The 20851-nt window shown below is 42.5% G+C and overlaps 1 protein-coding gene across 1 annotated transcript in view; it reads right to left on the bottom strand.

The window, feature by feature from the left end:
- Positions 1-20851, bottom strand: part of LOC127913265 (ADP-ribose glycohydrolase MACROD2-like) — a 496709-nt gene that overhangs the window by 97259 nt on the left and 378599 nt on the right. The window contains exon 6 of the mRNA XM_052485172.1: positions 5456-5506. Within this exon, the coding sequence (XP_052341132.1) occupies positions 5456-5506 (51 nt within the window). The remainder of the gene's footprint in view (positions 1-5455; positions 5507-20851) is intronic.

Genomic DNA, 20851 nt, shown 5'->3' with positions numbered 1-20851 from the left:
TTGGGTGGATAGATGGACAGCACACAGTTGGGTGCCCACATCTAATGGTGTTTGGGTGGATAAAAGGATAGCACACAGTTCATCTCACATCTAAAGGTGTTTGGGTGGATAAAAGGATAGCACACAGTTGGGTGCCCACATCTAAAAGTGTTTGGGTGGATAAAAGGATAGCACACAGTTGGGTGCCCACATCTAAAAGTGTTTGGGTGGTGAGATGGATAGCACACAGTTCATCTCACATCTAAAGGTGTTTGGGTGGATAGAAGGATAGCACACAGTTGGAGGCCCACATCTAAAAGTGTTTGGGTGGTGAGATGGATAGCACACAGTTCATCTCACATCTAATGGTGTTTGGGTGGATAGATGGATAGCACATAGTTGGGTGCCCACATCTAAAGGTGTTTGGGTGGATAAAAGGATAGCACACAGTTGGGTGCCCACATCTAAAGGTGTTTGGGTGGATAAAAGGATAGCACACAGTTGGGGGCCCACATCTAAAAGTGTTTGGGTGGTGAGATGGATAGCACACAGTTCATCTCACATCTAAAGGTGTTTGGGTGGATAGAAGGATAGCACACAGTTGGAGGCCCACATCTAAAAGTGTTTGGGTGGTGAGATGGATAGCACACAGTTCATCTCACATCTAATGGTGTTTGGGTGGATAGATGGATAGCACATAGTTGGGTGCCCACATCTAAAGGTGTTTGGGTGGATAAAAGGATAGCACACAGTTGGGTGCCCACATCTAAAGGTGTTTGGGTGGATAAAAGGATAGCACACAGTTGGGGGCCCACATCTAAAAGTGTTTGGGTGGATAAAAGGATAGCACACAGTTGGGGGCCCACATCTAAATGTGTTTGAGTGGATAGAAGGATAGCACACAGTTGGGTGCCCACATCTAAATGTGTTTGGGTGGATAGAAGTATAGCACACAGTTGGGTTCCCACATCTAAATGTGTTTGGGTGGATAAAAGGATAGCACACAGTTGGGTGCCCACATCTAAAAGTGTTTGGGTGGATAGATGGATAGCACACAGTTGGGTTCCCACATCTAAAAGTGTTTGGGGGGATAGATGGATAGCACACAGTTGGGTGCCCACATCTAAAGGTGTTTGGGTGGATAGAAGGATAGCACACAGTTCATCTCACATCTAAAGGTGTTTGGGGGGATAAAAGGATAGCACACAGCTGGGTGCCCACATCTAAATGTGTTTGGGTGGATAGAAGGATAGCACACAGTTGGAGGCCCACATCTAAAAGTGTTTGGGTGGCGAGATGGATAGCACACAGTTCATCTCACATCTAAAGGTGTTTGGGTGGATAGATGGATAGCACACAGTTGGGTGCCCACATCTAAAGGTGTTTGGGTGGATAAAAGGGTAGCACACAGCTGGGTGCCCACATCTAAAGGTGTTTGGGTGGATAAAAGGATAGCACACAGTTGGGTGCCCACCATGTAAAGGTGTTTGGGTGGATAAAAGGATAGCACACAGTTGGGTGCCCACCATGTAAAGGTGTTTGGGTGGATAAAAGGGTAGCACACAGCTGGGTGCCCACATCTAAAGGTGTTTGGGTGAATAGTAGTATATCACACAGTTCATCCCACATCTATAGGTGTTTGGGTGGATAAAAGGATATCACACAGTTCATCCCACATCTAAAGGTGTTTGGGTGGATAAAAGGATAGCACATAGTTGGGTGCCCACATCTAAAAGTGTTTGGGTGGATAAAAGGATAGCACACAGTTCATCTCACATCTAAAGGTGTTTGGGTGGATAAAAGGATAGCACACAGTTGGGTGCCCACATCTAAAGGTGTTTGGGTGGATAAAAGGATAGCACACAGTTGGGTGCCCACATCTAAAGGTGTTTGGGTGGATAAAAGGATAGCACACAGTTGGGGGCCCACATCTAGAAGTGTTTGGGGGGATAGAAGGATAGCACACAGTTGGGTGCCCACATCTAAAAGTGTTTGGGTGAATTGAAGGATAGCACACAGTTGGGTGCCCACATCTAAAAGTGTTTGGGTGAATTGAAGGATAGCACATGGCTGGTGGGCCACATCTCACTACAATATAATCTAAAAACACTTCCTGAGACAGACAATAAAACCAAAAGTCAGTCAGTCAGTCAGACTGGTACTGGTTTGATTGGTTGCATGACAACAATAGACAGGCTATACAAGGTAAGTTCAGAGCTCTAGAGCTTATATAGGATATACTTCATGAAGCAACTTACCAGAAGTTCACATATACCACATGCTGTAAACTTTCTCTTCCCTCTCAAATATAGACAGCAAGCACTTGTCTATCTGTAGAGGCAGCATCTGTTCATACCAGATAAACTACAGGTCCTTCGGAAAGTATTCAGACCCATTTCCTTTCCCCACATTTTGCTACGTTATAGCCTTATTCTAAAATGGATTAAATATGATTTTTTTCTCAGTAATCTACACACAATACCCCATAATAACAAAGTGAAAACAGGTTTTTACCTTATTTACATAAGTATTCACACTTTGCTACGAGACTCGAAATTGAGCTCAGGTGCATCCAGTTTCCATTTATCATCCTTGAGATGTTTCTACAACTTGACTGGAGTCCAACTGTGGTAAATTCAATTGATTTGACATGATTTGGAAAAGCACATGCGTGTCTATATAAGGTCCTTCAGTTGACAGTGCATGTCAGAGCAAAAATCAAGCCATGAGGTTAAAGGAATTGTCAGTAGAGCTCCGAGACAGGATTGTGTCGAGGCACAGATCTGGGGAAGGGTACCAAAAAATGTCTGCAGCATTGGTCCCCAAGAACACAGTGGCCTCTATCATTCTTAAATGGAAGAAGTTTGGAACCATCAACTCTTCCTAGAGCCGGCCAAACTGAGCAGTCATGGGAGAAGAGCCTTGGTCAGGGAGGTGACCAAGAACCAGATGGTCACTCTGACAGAGCTCCAGAGTTACTCTGTGGAGATGGGAGAACCTTCCAGAAGGACAATAATCTCTGCAGCATTGCAGAGGCCTTTATGGTAGAGTGGCCAGACGGAAGCCACTCCTCAGTAAAAGGCACATGACAGCCCGCTTGGAGTTTAGGCCAAAAGGCACCTAAAGACTCTCAGACCATGACAAACAAGATTCCCTGGTCTGATGAAACCAAGATTGAACTCTTTGGAATGAATGGAATGAATGCCAAGCATCAAGTCCTGGTTAAAGTCATGCTGTGGGGATGTTTTTCAGCGGCAGGGACTGGGAGATTAGTCAGAATCGAGGGAAAGATGAACAGAGTAAAGTACAGTGAGATCCTTGATGAAAACCTGCTCCAGAGTGCTCAGGACCTCAGACTGGGGCAAGGTTTCACCTTCCAACAGGACAACAGCCAAGACAATGCAGGAGTGGTTTCGGGATAAGTCTCTGAATGTCCTTGAGTGGCCCAGCCAGAGCCCGGACTTGAACTCGATCAAACATCTCTGGAGAGACCTGAAAATAGCTGTGCAGTGACGCTCCCCATCTAACCTGACAGAATTTGAGAGGATCTGCAGAGAAGAATGGGAGAAACTCCTCAAATACAGGTGTGCCAAGCTTGTAGCGACATACCAAAGAAGACTCAAGGCTGTAATCGCTGCCAAAGGTGCTTCAACAAAGTACTGAGTAAAGGGTCTGAATACTTACAGTATGTAAATGTCAAATTTCAGTTGTTGTTGTTTTATACATTTGCAAATATTTCTAAAAACCTGTTTTTTGTCATTATTGGGTATTGTATGTAGATTGATGAGGGAAAAACGATTTAATACATTTTAGAATAAGGCTGTAACATAACAAAATGTGAATACTTTCCAAATGCACTGTATTTGACAGACTCTCGTGTTTACGCCTTTCAAACAATACATCAGCAATTTAGGATTTACACAAACCCATTTTGGATTCTGTCAAATCAAATCTTATCAAAATGTATTTGTCACATGCGCTGAATACAACAGGTGTAGACTGTACCGTGAAATGCTTACTTACAAGCCCTTAACAAATAATGTAATTTTAAGAAAATAGAGTTTAAAAAATATTTACAAAATAAACTAAAGTTAAAAATATGTAGTTTTTTTTGAAGGAACACAATAAAAAATGGATAATGACGCTATATCCAGGGGGTACCGGTACCAAGTCAATGTGCAGGGGTACAGGTATGTGGGGGGGGGGGTCCATATTTATTTAAAGGATTCGCACGACACGGAGGCAAAATGTCAATAGTTGGATCTTGGTACTTTATCTCTAAGTTCAAGTCATAGTGTCAAGTAGATTGCAAAGCAGTGCAAAACCTTCTGCACTTCCTGGCAGTGTGTGTTTGTGTGCTACTGCTACTGTGCTACTGATGTTTTGGACACAACACAGCTCCGCCAAAGATACTGATAACTAACCAAAGATGTATCATTGGCGTCGTATCCAATGGGATCAAATTAAGTCTAGTGGGCAGAGTCAAGCACAATCTAGTGAGATGCTATTGGTATGTTTTACTATATATTTGCATTAGCGAACGCTTACGACGTGAACTGTAGGTGTGTGCAATAACTCAATTCGCCCTTGCACAATTTTGAAAAAACGTTTAGAAAGGGTCAAGTATACAAAACTTAGCGCACTCTGTTCATAATAGATTTTTGTTTGGGGAAGAGAAAACTGTATTGTGCTTGAATGTTTCATCGATAAGAAAATGAACAATGCACTCTTAGAAAAAGGGGTTTCAAAAGGGTTCTTCGCCTGTCCCCATAGGATAATAATTTTCGGTTTCAGGTGAAACCCATTTTGGTTCCAGATAGAACCAATTTGGTTTCCACGTAGAACCCTCAATGAAACCAAAATGGTTCTACCTGGAACCAATAACTAAAAGGGCCCTTTTTTGGTTCTAGATAGCACCTTTTTTTCTAAGAGTGTACCTGGTATTTTTACCACTGATTTTGTCACTGCTGGAATTGTGTCTGTCACCAATGAACGAACATTCCATTTTGTGACAGACACAATCTCCCACCCCTTACCTACCCGCACCTTGAATGTATCAAATAAATGTGTTAGGATTTTCACAGGTTTACTTGTGAAGCGTTATCCCTGATCTCTCTCTCTCTCTCTCTCTCTCTCTCTCTCTCTCTCTCTCTCTCTCTCTCTCTCTCTCTCTCTCTCTCTCTCTCTCTCTGAAACGCTCTCAAACTGTTTGAAAAGCAATCACTCTTTAATTATGCTAACATTTCAGAATTCTAACCTTAGTCAGAGTACTGAAAATTCCTATATAAATGTAAACGCGCTGACATAGGTCAAAAGGCTAAAAGTGGTATTTTCCAACCATAGTGTGGGTGTGTTTCCTTGAGGTTTTACTACTGTTTCATATCTCCAACACGTGCACATATATCCTACACTCAATGTGTAATTACATCTCACAAGGTGAAAAGAACAGAAGTCTGAAACCGTCATGGGCACTAACCTCCTGCCTTCTGTCCATCCTCAGTGTCCTCTTCTGTAGTCACATCGTTATCTGGTGAAGAAAACAAGAGAGAGAAAATCACACCCTGCAATTTCACAAACCACTATCTACTGATACTGCAGTGTAGTAGTGTCATTCTGGGTTAGGCCTATCACTGGGTAGTTACAGTCCTGATGACCAAGGACTGCAGCATTTACACACCCAAAAAACAATGGTTCTAAATAATACCCGAGAGGGGTTATTTGGTTGGTAACTATAGCAGAACTCTTTTTGGTGCTAAATAAAAAACATTTTATATAAAGAACCATGGTCATAAAGTTCTAAATGGAACCTGTATGGTGCTATAAATAACCCTTTCCTAAGGTTCTATAAAGAACCATAAAAAAGTTATATATAGCACAAAAATGGTTCCGCTATGGTCACAACCCTTTTGGGGCTATATAGAACCTTTTTTATGGTTCTTTATATAACATTTATCGAGAAAGGTTCTTTATAGAACCATTCTCAATCTCAAAAGTTATTTGTAGATCCTTTAGAACCCATGTGTCAAACTCATTCCACAGAGGGCTGTGTGGTTTCTCCCTTGGACTTGATTGATAATTAAGGTAATTGATTAGTAAAGAACTCCCCTCACCTGGTTGTCTAGCTCTTAATTGAAAGGAGAAAACAGAAAACAGAAAACAGCAGACATGAGGTCCTCCATGGAGTCTGTTTGACACCCATGTTATATTGTTTAAATTCCATAGCTGTTATTGTGTTAACTGAATCGAGTGAGCTTCCTCTGGAACAGCTGGGAGTCCCTGAGGAGAGAGTTGATAACCACCGAACGATAAAAATCAACCGCTCCTAATTGACACAAGGCCATACACAAGTCTTTCACAAAACACCATTACTGCCCACAGTCAGATATAACATGTGATATCAGAACACAACACCTTAGAAAATTGGAATGACACTGTCACTCAAGGTTGCACAAAAAGAGCTGTGAGCAAACCATACCCCAAAATATTTGAATAAGCCACCTCCCCTACATTTTAATTATAACTAAAACAACAAAGAACCCTTTTGTGAACTGTGAAGAACCATTGAAGAACTCAAAGGGTTCTTTGAGTCAATATGGTTCCACATAGACCCATCAGCCTTCCCAAAGAACCCTTGAGGATCCCTGAGAATAAAGCTCATGGGGACATTTACACACAGATGGAACCCTTGAGAAGTAGGAAAGGAATTTAATCACATTGGACTCAATATTCAAAAGGCAGTCGCACATCTGATCTATCTTTGTTGCAGGTGCATGGTAATAATTGAATAAGATGAGAAAAAAGAAGAAACCCGCATACTGCTCTTGCTTGTATCACTGCTCTTTACTAAACTTTACGTACCGGCCTCAAGGCCTTCGTCAGAGCTCACTTTGGACTAAAATAGTCTTCCAATGACATTTATAAATTTATAAACGTCCTCTCTCTCCCTCTTTCCCTCTCTCTTACTCTCCATCTCTCTCTCTCTTACTCTCCATCTCCCTCTCTCTCCCTCTTTCCCTCTCTCTTTCCCTCTCTCCTTCTCTCCCTCTTCCTTGCTCTCTCTCTCTCTCTCTCTCTCTCTCTCTCTCTCTCTCTCTCTCTCTCTCTCTCTCTCTCTCTCTCTCTCTCTCTCTCTCTCTCTCTCTCTCTCTCTCTCTCTCTCTCTCTCTCTCTCTCTCTCTCTCTCTCTCTCTCTCTCTCTCTCTCTCTCTCTCTCTCTCTCTCTCTCTCTCTCTCTCTCTCTCTCTCTCTCTCTCTCTCTCTCTCTCTCTCTCTCTCTCTCTCTCTCTCTCTCTCTCTCTCTCTCTCTCATCCAGTGGCAACATTCACAGGTTTTACATGTTATTTTGGCATTAATACATGTCACATATCAGTTTGCAAACAATGTTTAAAAATGATAATTGAGTTAATAGACTTCCATACAAACATGGTGTCTTTTTTGCTTTCTTGAGTAAGGCAGCTCCAAAATGCAGGTGTTTCAGCCTAGCTCAGTGCTTTCTGTTGTGGTGGGGCAGCCCGCGGAAAATACACAGCGTACGGGTTGGTAATGTTCTCTAGTTGCGCCGTGACTGGCTCAGTGTTCTGTCACTCATGGGGACACTACGTCACTGCAAAATCTATGGGGAGAGCTCGAAAATTCAAGCCCCTTGGGTGCTGCCATAGAGTTACATTAGAAGTGCCCATCCAGCTTCACTTGGCTCATCTCGCTCTAGCGGGCCGGGCACCTGCAGGCTGACTTCATCATCATGAATCACTTCGACAATCTACTGGCAAATCCTTGTCATATGAAGAAACATTTTTTGATAAAATGTATCGGTGCTCATCGGCCATTAGACATAAACATTACACAACATGAAAATCGCAAATTCAACAATGAGTGGTTTGGAAGGAATCAGTGGCTAACCGCAAACAGTCACTAACCTGCTATTCAGTGGAGTGGGTGTGTGGTCCAAGTCTGCGTTTAAGGGTCTCTTTCCAAGCTTAAAAGGATAAACATTCAACACCTTGATCATTTGCCATGCTGTCAATCCAACTGGAAACTCGGAACTGGGAAATCTCAGACTTTGAACGGTCATCCAACTCAACTCATCCAAGTCGGGAACTCGGGCCTCTTTCTAGAGCTCAGACCTGAAGATAACTGACGTCATGATTCAACCTTGTTTTTCTCTGAGTTCCCAGTTGTCCCCATAAATCCAGAGAATGCCAGACTTTGGTGACAAAGTTTGATGACAAAATTTGCATTTCCAAAAATGTATTGTATGCTTCTGCATAAATGATGTAATATGCCAGGGAGATATGTATACTGTAGCTATAACACAAAAGTAATACTAAGTGTATGTTGTGTAGTAAGTGTATGTTGTGTAGTAAGCTATTAGTAGCCCATGACACGGATTACATGAAGTCTCTCACATTTCCACAAAACACTTGAATTTCAGCCAGTGTGAGCACTTCATATTTTCAATGTCGCCATACCTCAAGGAGAGCCGCTCCTTTCATTTCTCTGTTCCGTCTACGGTATGAGGTATTGTCCACAATGTAAACGTGATGCGATGGTTCAGTGTGGAGGGTTAGACAGGAGTAGGGAGTGTCTTCAGAGTGATACGTGGAGTAGAGAGTAGAGTAAGCCCTAGGCAGAGCCATTGCGATGCATGCCCACTCCTGTGGCTGAACTAATGCACTCACGCACACAAGCAGACTACGCACCCACACACACAGATCTTGCAAGGATCAAAAGCACACTAGCACACTTTACAACCATTGCCATCATGCTCCCTGTGTGTGTGTGTGTGTGTGTGTGTGTGTGTGTGTGTGTGTGTGTGTGTGTGTGTGTGTGTGTGTGTGTGTGTGTGTGTGTGTGTGTGTGTGTGTGTGTGTGTGTGTGTGTGTGTGTGTGTGTGTGTGTGTGTGTGTGTGTGTGTGTGTGTATAAGTGCATGATTGTGCATGTGTTCTCCCTCTTGTTCAGGCGACAGGCTTTTCTTTTGTATAACACTGAATGAACGAGTACAATACATTTATCTAACCCAGAAAACAGTGAGTGGCCCTCTGATAGCCTACAGTCCTGGAGCTACTGGATGCCCCTGTTCCTTTTTTGAAGGATGGGGGCATCCCACTCCTACAATTTGTTTGATTTGATTGGATAGAGCAATCTTGCTGCTGTGATTGCACGTTGCGGTATTTCGCTTAACAGATATCCTACTGGGCATCTATTCAACATCTTTTCCATGTTGGTTCAATGTCATTTTGTTGAAATGATATGGAAACAATGTTGATTCAACCAGTGTGTGCCCAGTGGGATGGGAGTTTATCAATGTTTGATTTGTTTTCAAATTCTTTGTGATCTGTGGGAAATATGTGTCTCTAACTTTTTTTCGCATGAGTTTAGGAAGTGCAGCTTAGTTTCTACCTCATTTTGTGGGCGTGGTGCACATAGCTTGTATTCTCTTGAGAGCCAGGTCTGCCTACGGCGGCCTCTCTCAATAGCAATGATATGCTCACTGAGTCTGTACATATTCAAGGATTTTATTAATTTTGGATCAGTCACTGTGGTCAAGTATTCTACAACTCTGTACTCAAGGCCAGATAGCATTCTAGCTTTTCTGTGTTTTGCTTGATTTTTGTTTTCTTCTTTTAGTTTTCTCATAATTTGGTTGGGTCTAATTGTGTTGCTGTCCTGGGGCTCTGTGGGGTCTGTTTGTGATTGGGAACATAACCCCAGAACCAGCTGGCTGAGGGGACTCTTCTCTAGGTCTCTCAGCAGGTTAGGGCTTTGTGGTGGAATGTGTGGGTATCACTTACTTTAAGGTGGTTGTAGAATTTAACAGTTCTTTTCTGGATTTGGATAATTAGCGGGAGTAGTCCTAATTCTGCTCTGCATGCATTATTTGGGGTTTTGCTTTATACATGAAGGATATTTTTGCAGAATTATGCATACACAGTCTCAATTGCGTTTGTCCCATTTTGTGAATTCTTGGTTGATGAGTGGACCCCTCTCTCTCTCTCTCTCTCTCTCTCTCTCTCTCTCTCTCTGCATCCCAAATTCTCTTCCTCTCCTGTTTTCCTCAGGGCTCCCCCATTTCGTGGATCTAGTCAGTGGAAAAGTGAACTGTCTCAAGGCCTTACCTAAAACTACAGCAATCATGGAGTTTGAGCTATTAGTACCACAGGCCTGGCTGTGGCAGACATGTGGGACGAGAGGGCCATGGATGGGGCAACCTGAACTAGATGTAAACTAGTAAAAGTAAATCTGTCTCCCACCATTTTGTATGATATGTTTCATTTCGTATGGTATGTATTAGTGTTGTCACAATACAATAATTTTTACTTCAAAACCGAAACCAGGTTCAGTATCACGATACTCGATACCATCACAATACTTGATACCAAAACGATACCAGAACGATAATATGAATTCGAATTAGTCACAGAATGGCACTTGATACAGACAGATCTTTTGAGTTCAATATCATGTTTTTTTTTTCCAATCTAACTACATAACAACATAATGGTAATCATTAATTTGAATGGAAAGTCTCTATTGATAAACTGGGTAAATCAAGATGTAGCTGTAACGGTTTTCCTCCTCTTCTGAGGAGGAGTAGGAAGGATCGGACCAATATGCAGTGTGGTAAGTGTTCGTCATTTTATTTATAATAATAATATAATATATGCCATTTAGCAGACGCTTTTATCCAAAGCGACTTACAGTCATGTGTGCATACATTCTACGTATGGGTGGTCCCGGGGATCGAACCCACTACCCTGGCGTTACAAGCGCCATGCTCTACCAACTGAGCTACAGAAGGACTGAACTGAACACTACAATACAAAGTAAACAAAAGAACAACCGAAACAGTTCCGTCTGGTAACAAATACAAAGACAGAAAACAACTACCCACAAATCATAGTGGGAAAACAGGCTGCCTAAGTATGGTTCTCAATCAGAGACAACAATAGCCAGCTGCCTCTGATTTGGAACCATACCAGGCCAAACACATAGAAATAGAAAGCAAAACATAGAATGCCCACCCCAACTCACGCCCTGACCAAACTAAAATAGAGACATATAAAAGGAACTAAGGTCAGGACGTAACAGTAGCCTAGCCCTATTCACAATGCAGGTGAATGCATATTCAATAGGAGTGTGTGCATGCATTGAGTTATTGAGCTTGTTTTCTGTGATTTCATGAGGCTACAGATGAAAAACAATTTTTACCTTTCATTTGGGACTTATTTTATTGTACTGATCAACAACATTTGCATAGAAGAAGCAATTCTTCTTTTATAAAAGTGTGCGCTGTTTCTTTGAGACCCATGACCTCATTCACACACAAAGTCCTTTCAAGGCTGAAGCAAAGATGATCTTGTCTGGGAGAGATGCGATGTGGGTGAGAATAATCAAATGAATAAAGTTTTTGGTGACAATCAGCAATATTTTGCATTATGGTTTGCATATTATCACAAATAAGGTACTAGGGTTGTGAACTGATGTTGGCTTCAGCTGTGAGCTAGCAAGGAAACTTGGCCTACAAAGCTAGAAGCTACCGGTATTGCATTGTAATGTTCTAGCCTGTACTGTTTCAGGAATAGTGATTAGCCGTTTCAACATCTCGACATGCCGTGTTGCATTATTCAAGTGTGTTAACTTCTGTGCAGCATAAGTGGATATGCAGCCCAGACTCCCAGTGAGTAGTGGTTCCTAATGGCAGGTAGATCAATGAGGAAGTGGAGCAGGCATGCTGCTATTTTTATTTTTTTACCTTTATTTAACTAGGCAAGTCAGTTAAGAACAAATTCTTATTTTCATTGACGGCCTAGGAACAGCGGGTTAACTGCCTGTTCAGGGGCAGAACGACAGATTTGTACCTTGTCAGCTCGGGGGTTGCAACCTTCCGGTTACTAGTCCAACGCTCTAAACACTAGGCTACCCTGCCGCCCCGGGACATAGACAGACTCTCTCAATCAGTAGATGACACATTTGACAGAAGCACCACAACATTTACTATTACCAGAGGGAGGAGGTATAGGAGGCTCAAGGCCCTCACCTAAAGCTACTGTAATGGTGGCATTATAGAATTGCAGGCAGTGGCAGCTACGTGGGTTGAACCCAGGAGAAGATGGTGGTGGATGGAGGCCATAGGAAGGGAAAAGGGGGTAGTAAGGAAGGACGGGTGGAAGAGATGGTAAGAGGAGGGTGTTCTCAAGGCCCTTACCTAAGCTACTGTAATAGCTTAGGTAAGTGAACTACCACAGGCCTGTCAGACAGGTGGCATCCACTCTCCTTCACAGATCATTTCAGCCATGTGGCCTTGTAAGGGGTATGGGAGGAGGGGGTTGATGGGGAGGAAGGAGGGAGAAAGGTGGAGGGGATAGAGGACTGGGGATGTGAAGTTTAGGAAGGGCGAATTTGAGGTGCTAGAATAGACTGCTCATGCCAATAAACCATCTAGGTATAGTTAGCACTGAGGGATGGGTTCACCTCCCATCGTACCAGTTAAAGGTGCAATCTGCAGTCAAAATAATATCAAAGCATTCACCACTGTTTCGGTAAAAAGCTGAGGGATAGGGGTGAGGAAACGTAATCACGAGCAAGGACTGGCATTCCATTATATCAAAATTGGAGTAAAACAAACATATATTTGGGTTCTGATGGGGTACAAAAGTTAAACTGAGCTAATGAGGCATTTATAAGTTATATTCTTCAAGAATCAATACATATACTTTATTTTTAAGTCCAAATAGGGATGTAGCAACTGCAGATTGCCCCTTTTTAATGTCACTCACAAATTGTACAGGTTGCTCAGCAACAACCATCTGGGACTGGGAAACCATCAAAGGCAGAAGGCACATTCCAGGTATGAATATAATTATTGTATCCTGTCTCCTGTGACATTTCAGACGATAGTGACAACATTTGCTTCTTGATCTAAACATAATGTGTGGCACTCAGTATATGGTAGCTACAACACAGTTACTACCCACTGCCAAATATAACTAAGAGAGATGGGAGCATCCCAGATGGCACCCTATTCCCTATATAGTGCACTACTTTTGACCAGAGCCCAACAGGTGGTATGGTCGCTGGTCAAAAGTAGTGCACTATAAGGGAATGGGGTGCCATCTGGGAAGCAGCCAAAAGGCCTGAGCCAGCATCCCGGCACTGGCACTGTGATCAGTAACACACGATGACACAGTCATTCATAGTCTGATGAAACACATGCACGCACACACACACACACGCACACACACACACGCACGCACGCACACACACACACGCACACACACACACACACACACACACCCCTCCCGACTTCCACACACACAGACACCACACAGGCTCAATTTGCACTCCCTCTCGGTGGTCCTGCTTCCCGCATCCCCCCTCCTCCCCCCCGTCCCTTTCCACCACATAAAGAAACCCAGGCAGTCTCATCACAATAAACACAGTTTGCTGCGTTTCCCACAAATTACAGTCTTTGGTGCCCACAAACACTGGCAGAGAGAAGCTTCCTATTAGAACCAGTAGGGGTTCTCATGTCTCATGTAGTGTAAAGACGAACCATGTCATTACAAGTAAAGTGCCATGTAAATAAAGTAGCAATTGGAAAGTAAGGGAAACAGTGTGAGAGAGAGGGGGGAGAAAGAGCGAGGGAGGGGCAAAGAGAGAGAGGGGATATCTTCACCTAGTCGGCTCGGTTACTCGGACCAGCAACCTTTCGGTTACTGACCCAATGCTCTGATGTGTGTGTGTGTGTGTGTGTGTGTGTGTGTGTGTGTGTGTGTGTGTGTGTGTGTGTGTGTGTGTGTGTGTGTGTGTGTGTGTGTGTGTGTGTGTGTGTGTGTGTGTGTGTGTGTGTGTGTGTGTGTGTGCATGCGTGAGAGAGAGTAAGAGACAGAGAGACACAGCACCCGCAGCATTTGATCATTCACCCATATCATTTTAAAGTACTATGGAGCTAATTTGGAAAAAAGTTTGGCGTTGTAGTGACTGCATTTTCCGGTCTTTTTCTTAGCCAAACGTGATGAATAAAACAGAGCTATTTCGCCATCACAAATAATCTTTTTGGAAAAAATGAACATTTGCTATCTAACTGAGAGTCTCGTCATTGAAATCATCCGAAGTTCTTCAAAGGTAAATTATTTTATTTGAATGCCTTTCTTGTTTTTGTGAAAATGTTGCCTGCTGAATGCCTGCTGAATGCTAGGCTTAATGCTATGCTAGGCTATCAATACTCTTACACAAATGCTTGTGTAGCTTTGGTTGAACAGCATATTTTGAAAATTTGAGATGACAGTGGTGTTAACAAAAAGCTAAGCTTGTGTTTCAACATATTTATTTCATTTCATTTGCGATTTTCATGAATAGAAAATGTTGCGTTATGCTAATGCATTATAGTTGAAGTATTTTTCTGTCGTTTTCTCAGCCAAGCAGGATGAACAAACGTGACGTTTTTCTCCTACAAAAATATTATTTTTGGAAAAAAGGAACATTTGCTATCTAACTGGGAGTCTCCTGAGTGAAAGCATCTGAAGTTCTTCAAAGGTAAATGATTTAATTTGGTTGCTTTTCTTATTTTTGTGAAAATGTTGCCTGCTGCCAGCACAGCCTAGCATAGCATTATGCCATGCTAAACTTACACAAATGCTTGTCTAGCGTTGGCTGTAACGCATATTTTGAAAATCTGAGATGACAGTGTTGTTAACAAAAGGCTAAGCTTGTGTTTGAATATATTTATTTCATTTCATTTGCGATTTTCATGAATAGGAAACGTTGCGTTATGGTAATGTGCTTGAGGCTATGATTACGCTCCCGGATATGGGATTGCTCATCACTAGAGATGTGTGCCAAAGCGTGGAGAACAGTCACAAACACTATAAAAGGACTATGTGCCAAAGCGTGGAGAACAGTCACAAACACTATAAAAAGACAATGCGCCAAAGCGTGGAGAACAGTCACAAACACTATAAAAGGACTATGTGCCAAAGCGTGGAGAACAGTCACAAACACTATAAAAGGACTATGTGCCAAAGCGTGGAGAACAGTCACAAACACTATAAAAGGACAATGAGCCAAAGCGTGGAGAACAGTCACAAACACTATAAAAGGACAATGTGCCAAAGCGTGGAGAACAGTCACAAACACTATAAAAAGACAATGTGCCAAAGCGTGGAGAACAGTCACAAACACTATAAAAGGACTATGTGCCAAAGCGTGGAGAACAGTCACAAACACTATAAAAGGACAATGTGCCAAAGCGTGGAGAACAGTCACAAACACTATAAAAGGACTATGTGCCAAAGCGTGGAGAACAGTCACAAACACTATAAAAGGACAATGAGCCAAAGCGCGGAGAACAGTCACAAACACTATAAAAGGACAATGAGCCAAAGCGCGGAGAACAGTCACAAACACTATAAAAGGACTATGTGCCAAAGCGTGGAGAACAGTCACAAACACTATAAAAGGACAATGAGCCAAAGCGCGGAGAACAGTCACAAACACTATAAAAGGACAATGTGCCAAAGCGTGGAGAACAGTCACAAACACTATAAAAGGACAATGAGCCAAAGCGCGGAGAACAGTCACAAACACTATAAAAGGACAATGAGCCAAAGCGTGGAGAACAGTCACAAACACTATAAAAGGACTATGTGCCAAAGCGTGGAGAACAGTCACAAACACTATAAATTGACTATGTGCCAAAGCGTGGAGAACAGTCACAAACACTATAAAAGGACAATGAGCCAAAGCGTGGAGAACAGTCACAAACACTATAAAAGGACTATGTGCCAAAGCGTGGAGAACAGTCACAAACACTATAAAAGGACAATGTGCCAAAGCGTGGAGAACAGTCACAAACACTATAAAAGGACAATGTGCCAAAGCGTGGAGAACAGTCACAAACACTATAAAAGGACAATGTGCCAAAGCGTGGAGAACAGTCACAGACACTATAAAAGGACAATGTGCCAAAGCGTGGAGAACAGTCACAGACACTATAAAATGACAATGAGCCAAAGCGTGGAGAACAGTCACAAACACTATAAAAGGACAATGTGCCAAAGCGTGGAGAACAGTCACAGACACTATAAAAGGACAATGTGCCAAAGCGTGGAGAACAGTCACAGACACTATAAAAGGACTATGTGCCAAAGCGTGGAGAACAGTCACAAACACTATAAAAGGACAATGTGCCAAAGCGTGGAGAACAGTCACAAACACTATAAAAGGACAATGTGCCAAAGCGTGGAGAACAGTCACAGACACTATAAAAGGACAATGTGCCAAAGCGTGGAGAACAGTCACAGACACTATAAAATGACAATGAGCCAAAGCGTGGAGAACAGTCACAAACACTATAAAAGGACAATGTGCCAAAGCGTGGAGAACAGTCACAAACACTATAAAAGGACAATGTGCCAAAGCGTGGAGAACAGTCACAAACACTATAAAAGGACAATGTGCCAAAGCGTGGAGAACAGTCACAGACACTATAAAATGACAATGAGCCAAAGCGTGGAGAACAGTCACAAACACTATAAAAGGACAATGTGCCAAAGCGTGGAGAACAGTCACAAACACTATAAAAGGACAATGTGCCAAAGCGTGGAGAACAGTCACAAACACTATAAAAGGACTATGTGCCAAAGCGTGGAGAACAGTCACAAACACTATAAAAGGACAATGTGCCAAAGCGTGGACAACAGTCACAAACACTATAAAAGGACAATGTGCCAAAGCGTGGAGAACAGTCACAAACACTATAAAAGGACTATGTGCCAAAGCGTGGACAACAGTCACAAACACTATAAAAGGACTATGTGCCAAAGCGTGGAGAACAGTCACAGACACTATAAAAGGACTATGTGCCAAAGCGTGGAGAACAGTCACAGACACTATAAAAGGACAATGTGCCAAAGCGTGGACAACAGTCACAAACACTATAAAAGGACTATGTGCCAAAGCGTGGACAACAGTCACAAACACTATAAAAGGACAATGTGCCAAAGCGTGGAGAACAGTCAGAGTCACTATAAAAGGACAATGTGCCAAAGCGTGGAGAACAGTCACAGACACTATAAAAGGACAATGTGCCAAAGCGTGGAGAACAGTCACAAACACTATAAAAGGACAATGAGCCAAAGCGTGGAGAACAGTCACAGACACTATAAAAGGACTATGTGCCAAAGCGTGGAGAACAGTCACAAACACTATAAAAGGACTATGTGCCAAAGCGTGGAGAACAGTCACAGACACTATAAAAGGACAATGTGCCAAAGCGCGGAGAACAGTCACAAACACTATAAAAGGACAATGAGCCAAAGCGTGGAGAACAGTCACAGACACTATAAAAGGACTATGTGCCAAAGCGTGGAGAACAGTCACAGACACTATAAAAGGACAATGTGCCAAAGCGTGGACAACAGTCACAAACACTATAAAAGGACTATGTGCCAAATCGTGGACAACAGTCACAAACACTATAAAAGGACAATGTGCCAAAGCGTGGAGAACAGTCAGAGTCACTATAAAAGGACAATGTGCCAAAGCGTGGAGAACAGTCACAGACACTATAAAAGGACAATGTGCCAAAGCGTGGAGAACAGTCACAAACACTATAAAAGGACAATGAGCCAAAGCGTGGAGAACAGTCACAGACACTATAAAAGGACTATGTGCCAAAGCGTGGAGAACAGTCACAAACACTATAAAAGGACTATGTGCCAAAGCGTGGAGAACAGTCACAGACACTATAAAAGGACAATGTGCCAAATCGTGGACAACAGTCACAAACACTATAAAAGGACAATGTGCCAAAGCGTGGAGAACAGTCAGAGTCACTATAAAAGGACAATGTGCCAAAGCGTGGAGAACAGTCACAGACACTATAAAAGGACAATGTGCCAAAGCGTGGAGAACAGTCACAAACACTATAAAAGGACAATGAGCCAAAGCGTGGAGAACAGTCACAGACACTATAAAAGGACTATGTGCCAAAGCGTGGAGAACAGTCACAAACACTATAAAAGGACTATGTGCCAAAGCGTGGAGAACAGTCACAGACACTATAAAAGGACAATGTGCCAAAGCGTGGACAACAGTCACAAACACTATAAAAGGACAATGAGCCAAAGCGTGGAGAACAGTCACAGACACTATAAAAGGACTATGTGCCAAAGCGTGGAGAACAGTCACAGACACTATAAAAGGACAATGTGCCAAAGCGTGGACAACAGTCACAAACACTATAAAAGGACTATGTGCCAAATCGTGGACAACAGTCACAAACACTATAAAAGGACAATGTGCCAAAGCGTGGAGAACAGTCAGAGTCACTATAAAAGGACAATGTGCCAAAGCGTGGAGAACAGTCACAGACACTATAAAAGGACAATGTGCCAAAGCGTGGAGAACAGTCACAAACACTATAAAAGGACAATGAGCCAAAGCGTGGAGAACAGTCACAGACACTATAAAAGGACTATGTGCCAAAGCGTGGAGAACAGTCACAAACACTATAAAAGGACTATGTGCCAAAGCGTGGAGAACAGTCATAGACACTATAAAAGGACAATGTGCCAAAGCGTGGACAACAGTCACAAACACTATAAAAGGACTATGTGCCAAAGCGTGGAGAACAGTCACAGACACTATAAAAGGACTATGTGCCAAAGCGTGGAGAACAGTCACAGACACTATAAAAGGACAATGTGCCAAAGCGTGGACAACAGTCACAAACACTATAAAAGGACTATGTGCCAAATCGTGGACAACAGTCACAAACACTATAAAAGGACAATGTGCCAAAGCGTGGAGAACAGTCACAGACACTATAAAAGGACAATGTGCCAAAGCGTGGACAACAGTCACAAACACTATAAAAGAACTATGTGCCAAAGCGTGGAGAACAGTCACAAACACTATAAAAGGACTATGTGCCAAAGCGTGCTCCATTTTCACACATAAATAATAGGACAATATGAATGCCAATCCATGACCTCAATCATACCAAATAAAATATTAATTCAATTGAAACGCTAATATGGTTACTAATAATACTTTGGACAATACACACTTAGCACCTTTTTTCTATCTACAATCTAAAATATCTCTTTGGCTGTCCCCACAGGAGAACCCTTTGAATAACCTTTTTTTTGGATCCGGATAGAACCCTTTTGGTTCCAGGTAGAACCCTATTGGGTTCCATGTAGAACCCCGGAGGGTTCTATATTGGAACCCAAAATAGTTCTGCCTGGAACCAAAAATGGTTCTACTTGGAACAAAAAAGTGTTCTACTGTGAGGACAGCAGAAAAAAACGTTTTTCTAAGAGTGTATGACTGTCAAGGCTAATAATGTGTGTGTGTGCGCACACACATGCTAATATAATGCCAAATGATTAATGATATCAATTAAGGTGACTATGTATTAATCAAGTGAATGATTTTACTCATCAATGATTTTAATTTTCCAATTACTGATTTTCTAATTAGAGTACAAATATAGCATATATCCTCTGGAGTCTAGATTTTTGGAGACATTGTTCAATGTAGTTTTAGTGTCCATCTACTGTGTATGTAATTTAGCAACACTTTTATCCAAAGTGACTTACAGTCAGTCATGCGTGCATACATTTTACGTATGAGTGGTCCTGTGAAACGAACCCACAATGCTGCCGTTGCAAGCAAGTAGATCCAGAGGACGTGTGTATCTGTGTAACCTGTTCTAGTGTTTAAGATGCACCACATACTTCTCCCCCGTCCCTATAGCAGTAAAGCATGGCGAGGTCTCATCTTGGCACCAATGTTTCTCATATCAACAGCTTGTTGGGAGGCACACTGTAATGAAACAATCTCCCGTATGCAAATACCCTGTTTACTGGTCCTTCTGCATTCATTGTTACTTGACAGGTAAAACTAATGCCACCGAGGACACAAACATGCAACACAATACATCACAATGAGAAAAGAGAGGAGGAGAGAAAGAAAAAAAGCTATTCTCCTGTCTAGACACGCTGAAGTAGAGGTGATGACGTTGGTCAGATGTTGGTAGTGGGGGGTAAGGTGTGTGTGTAGAGAGAGAGAGAGAGAGAGAGAGAGAGAGAAAGAGAGAGCGAGAGAGAGAGAGATGCTGTTGGTTAGAGAGGAGAATGAGTGAGGAAGAAAGAGACAGATAGAATGAGGGGGCGAGAGAATGTTCTAGCTACAGTGAGTGAGAGAGAATGTTCTAGCTACAGTGAGTGAGAGAGAATGTTCTAGCTCCAGTGAGTGAGAGAGAATGTTCTAGCGACAGTGAGTGAGAGAGAACGAGAGAGGAGGAGAGAAAGCGGGCTGTTCTAGGCAAGAAGATGACACTGTGTGATAGAACAAGCCTTTACAGCACCGTGTGATTTAGTCACAACGTGTCATGTAGTCTGTCTGTGTTCCTCTGTCTCTTCCCGCTGATCCACGCAACTGCCTGACTGACATAAACACACACACACTCTGCCTGTCTATCTCCAACCGTGATGATGAGGTGTTACGACAGAGTTTGAGCACAGACTGAGTTGAGCTAGGATTCTCTGGTTATTTCGACACATCTACTCCCAGGCACTATCAAGGACACCTGCCGAGCTAATTCTGGTTCTCTCAGATTCCCGCTCCGATTCTGCTCAAGCAAAAGACAAGTGTTCTTCACACTGTGAGATTAACCATTGCATATGTCATAACCATGACAACTAAGCTTTGTTTCTCAGTCAGAAAGTTATGGCAGTTACTTCAGTCAGAAAGTTATGGCAAAAATATAATGGCCAAACACAGTTAATCTTCTTCTTCTTTGGTATTTGGTTGGCCTCCAACTTGTAGGTGCATGCACCGCCACCTACTGTACTGGAGTGTG

This window comes from Oncorhynchus keta, chromosome 2 (genome assembly GCF_023373465.1).
Source record: "Oncorhynchus keta strain PuntledgeMale-10-30-2019 chromosome 2, Oket_V2, whole genome shotgun sequence".
Taxonomy (NCBI): domain Eukaryota; kingdom Metazoa; phylum Chordata; class Actinopteri; order Salmoniformes; family Salmonidae; genus Oncorhynchus; species Oncorhynchus keta.
Note: the sequence above shows the minus strand (reverse complement) of the source record. Positions and strands in the feature narration are given on the sequence as shown.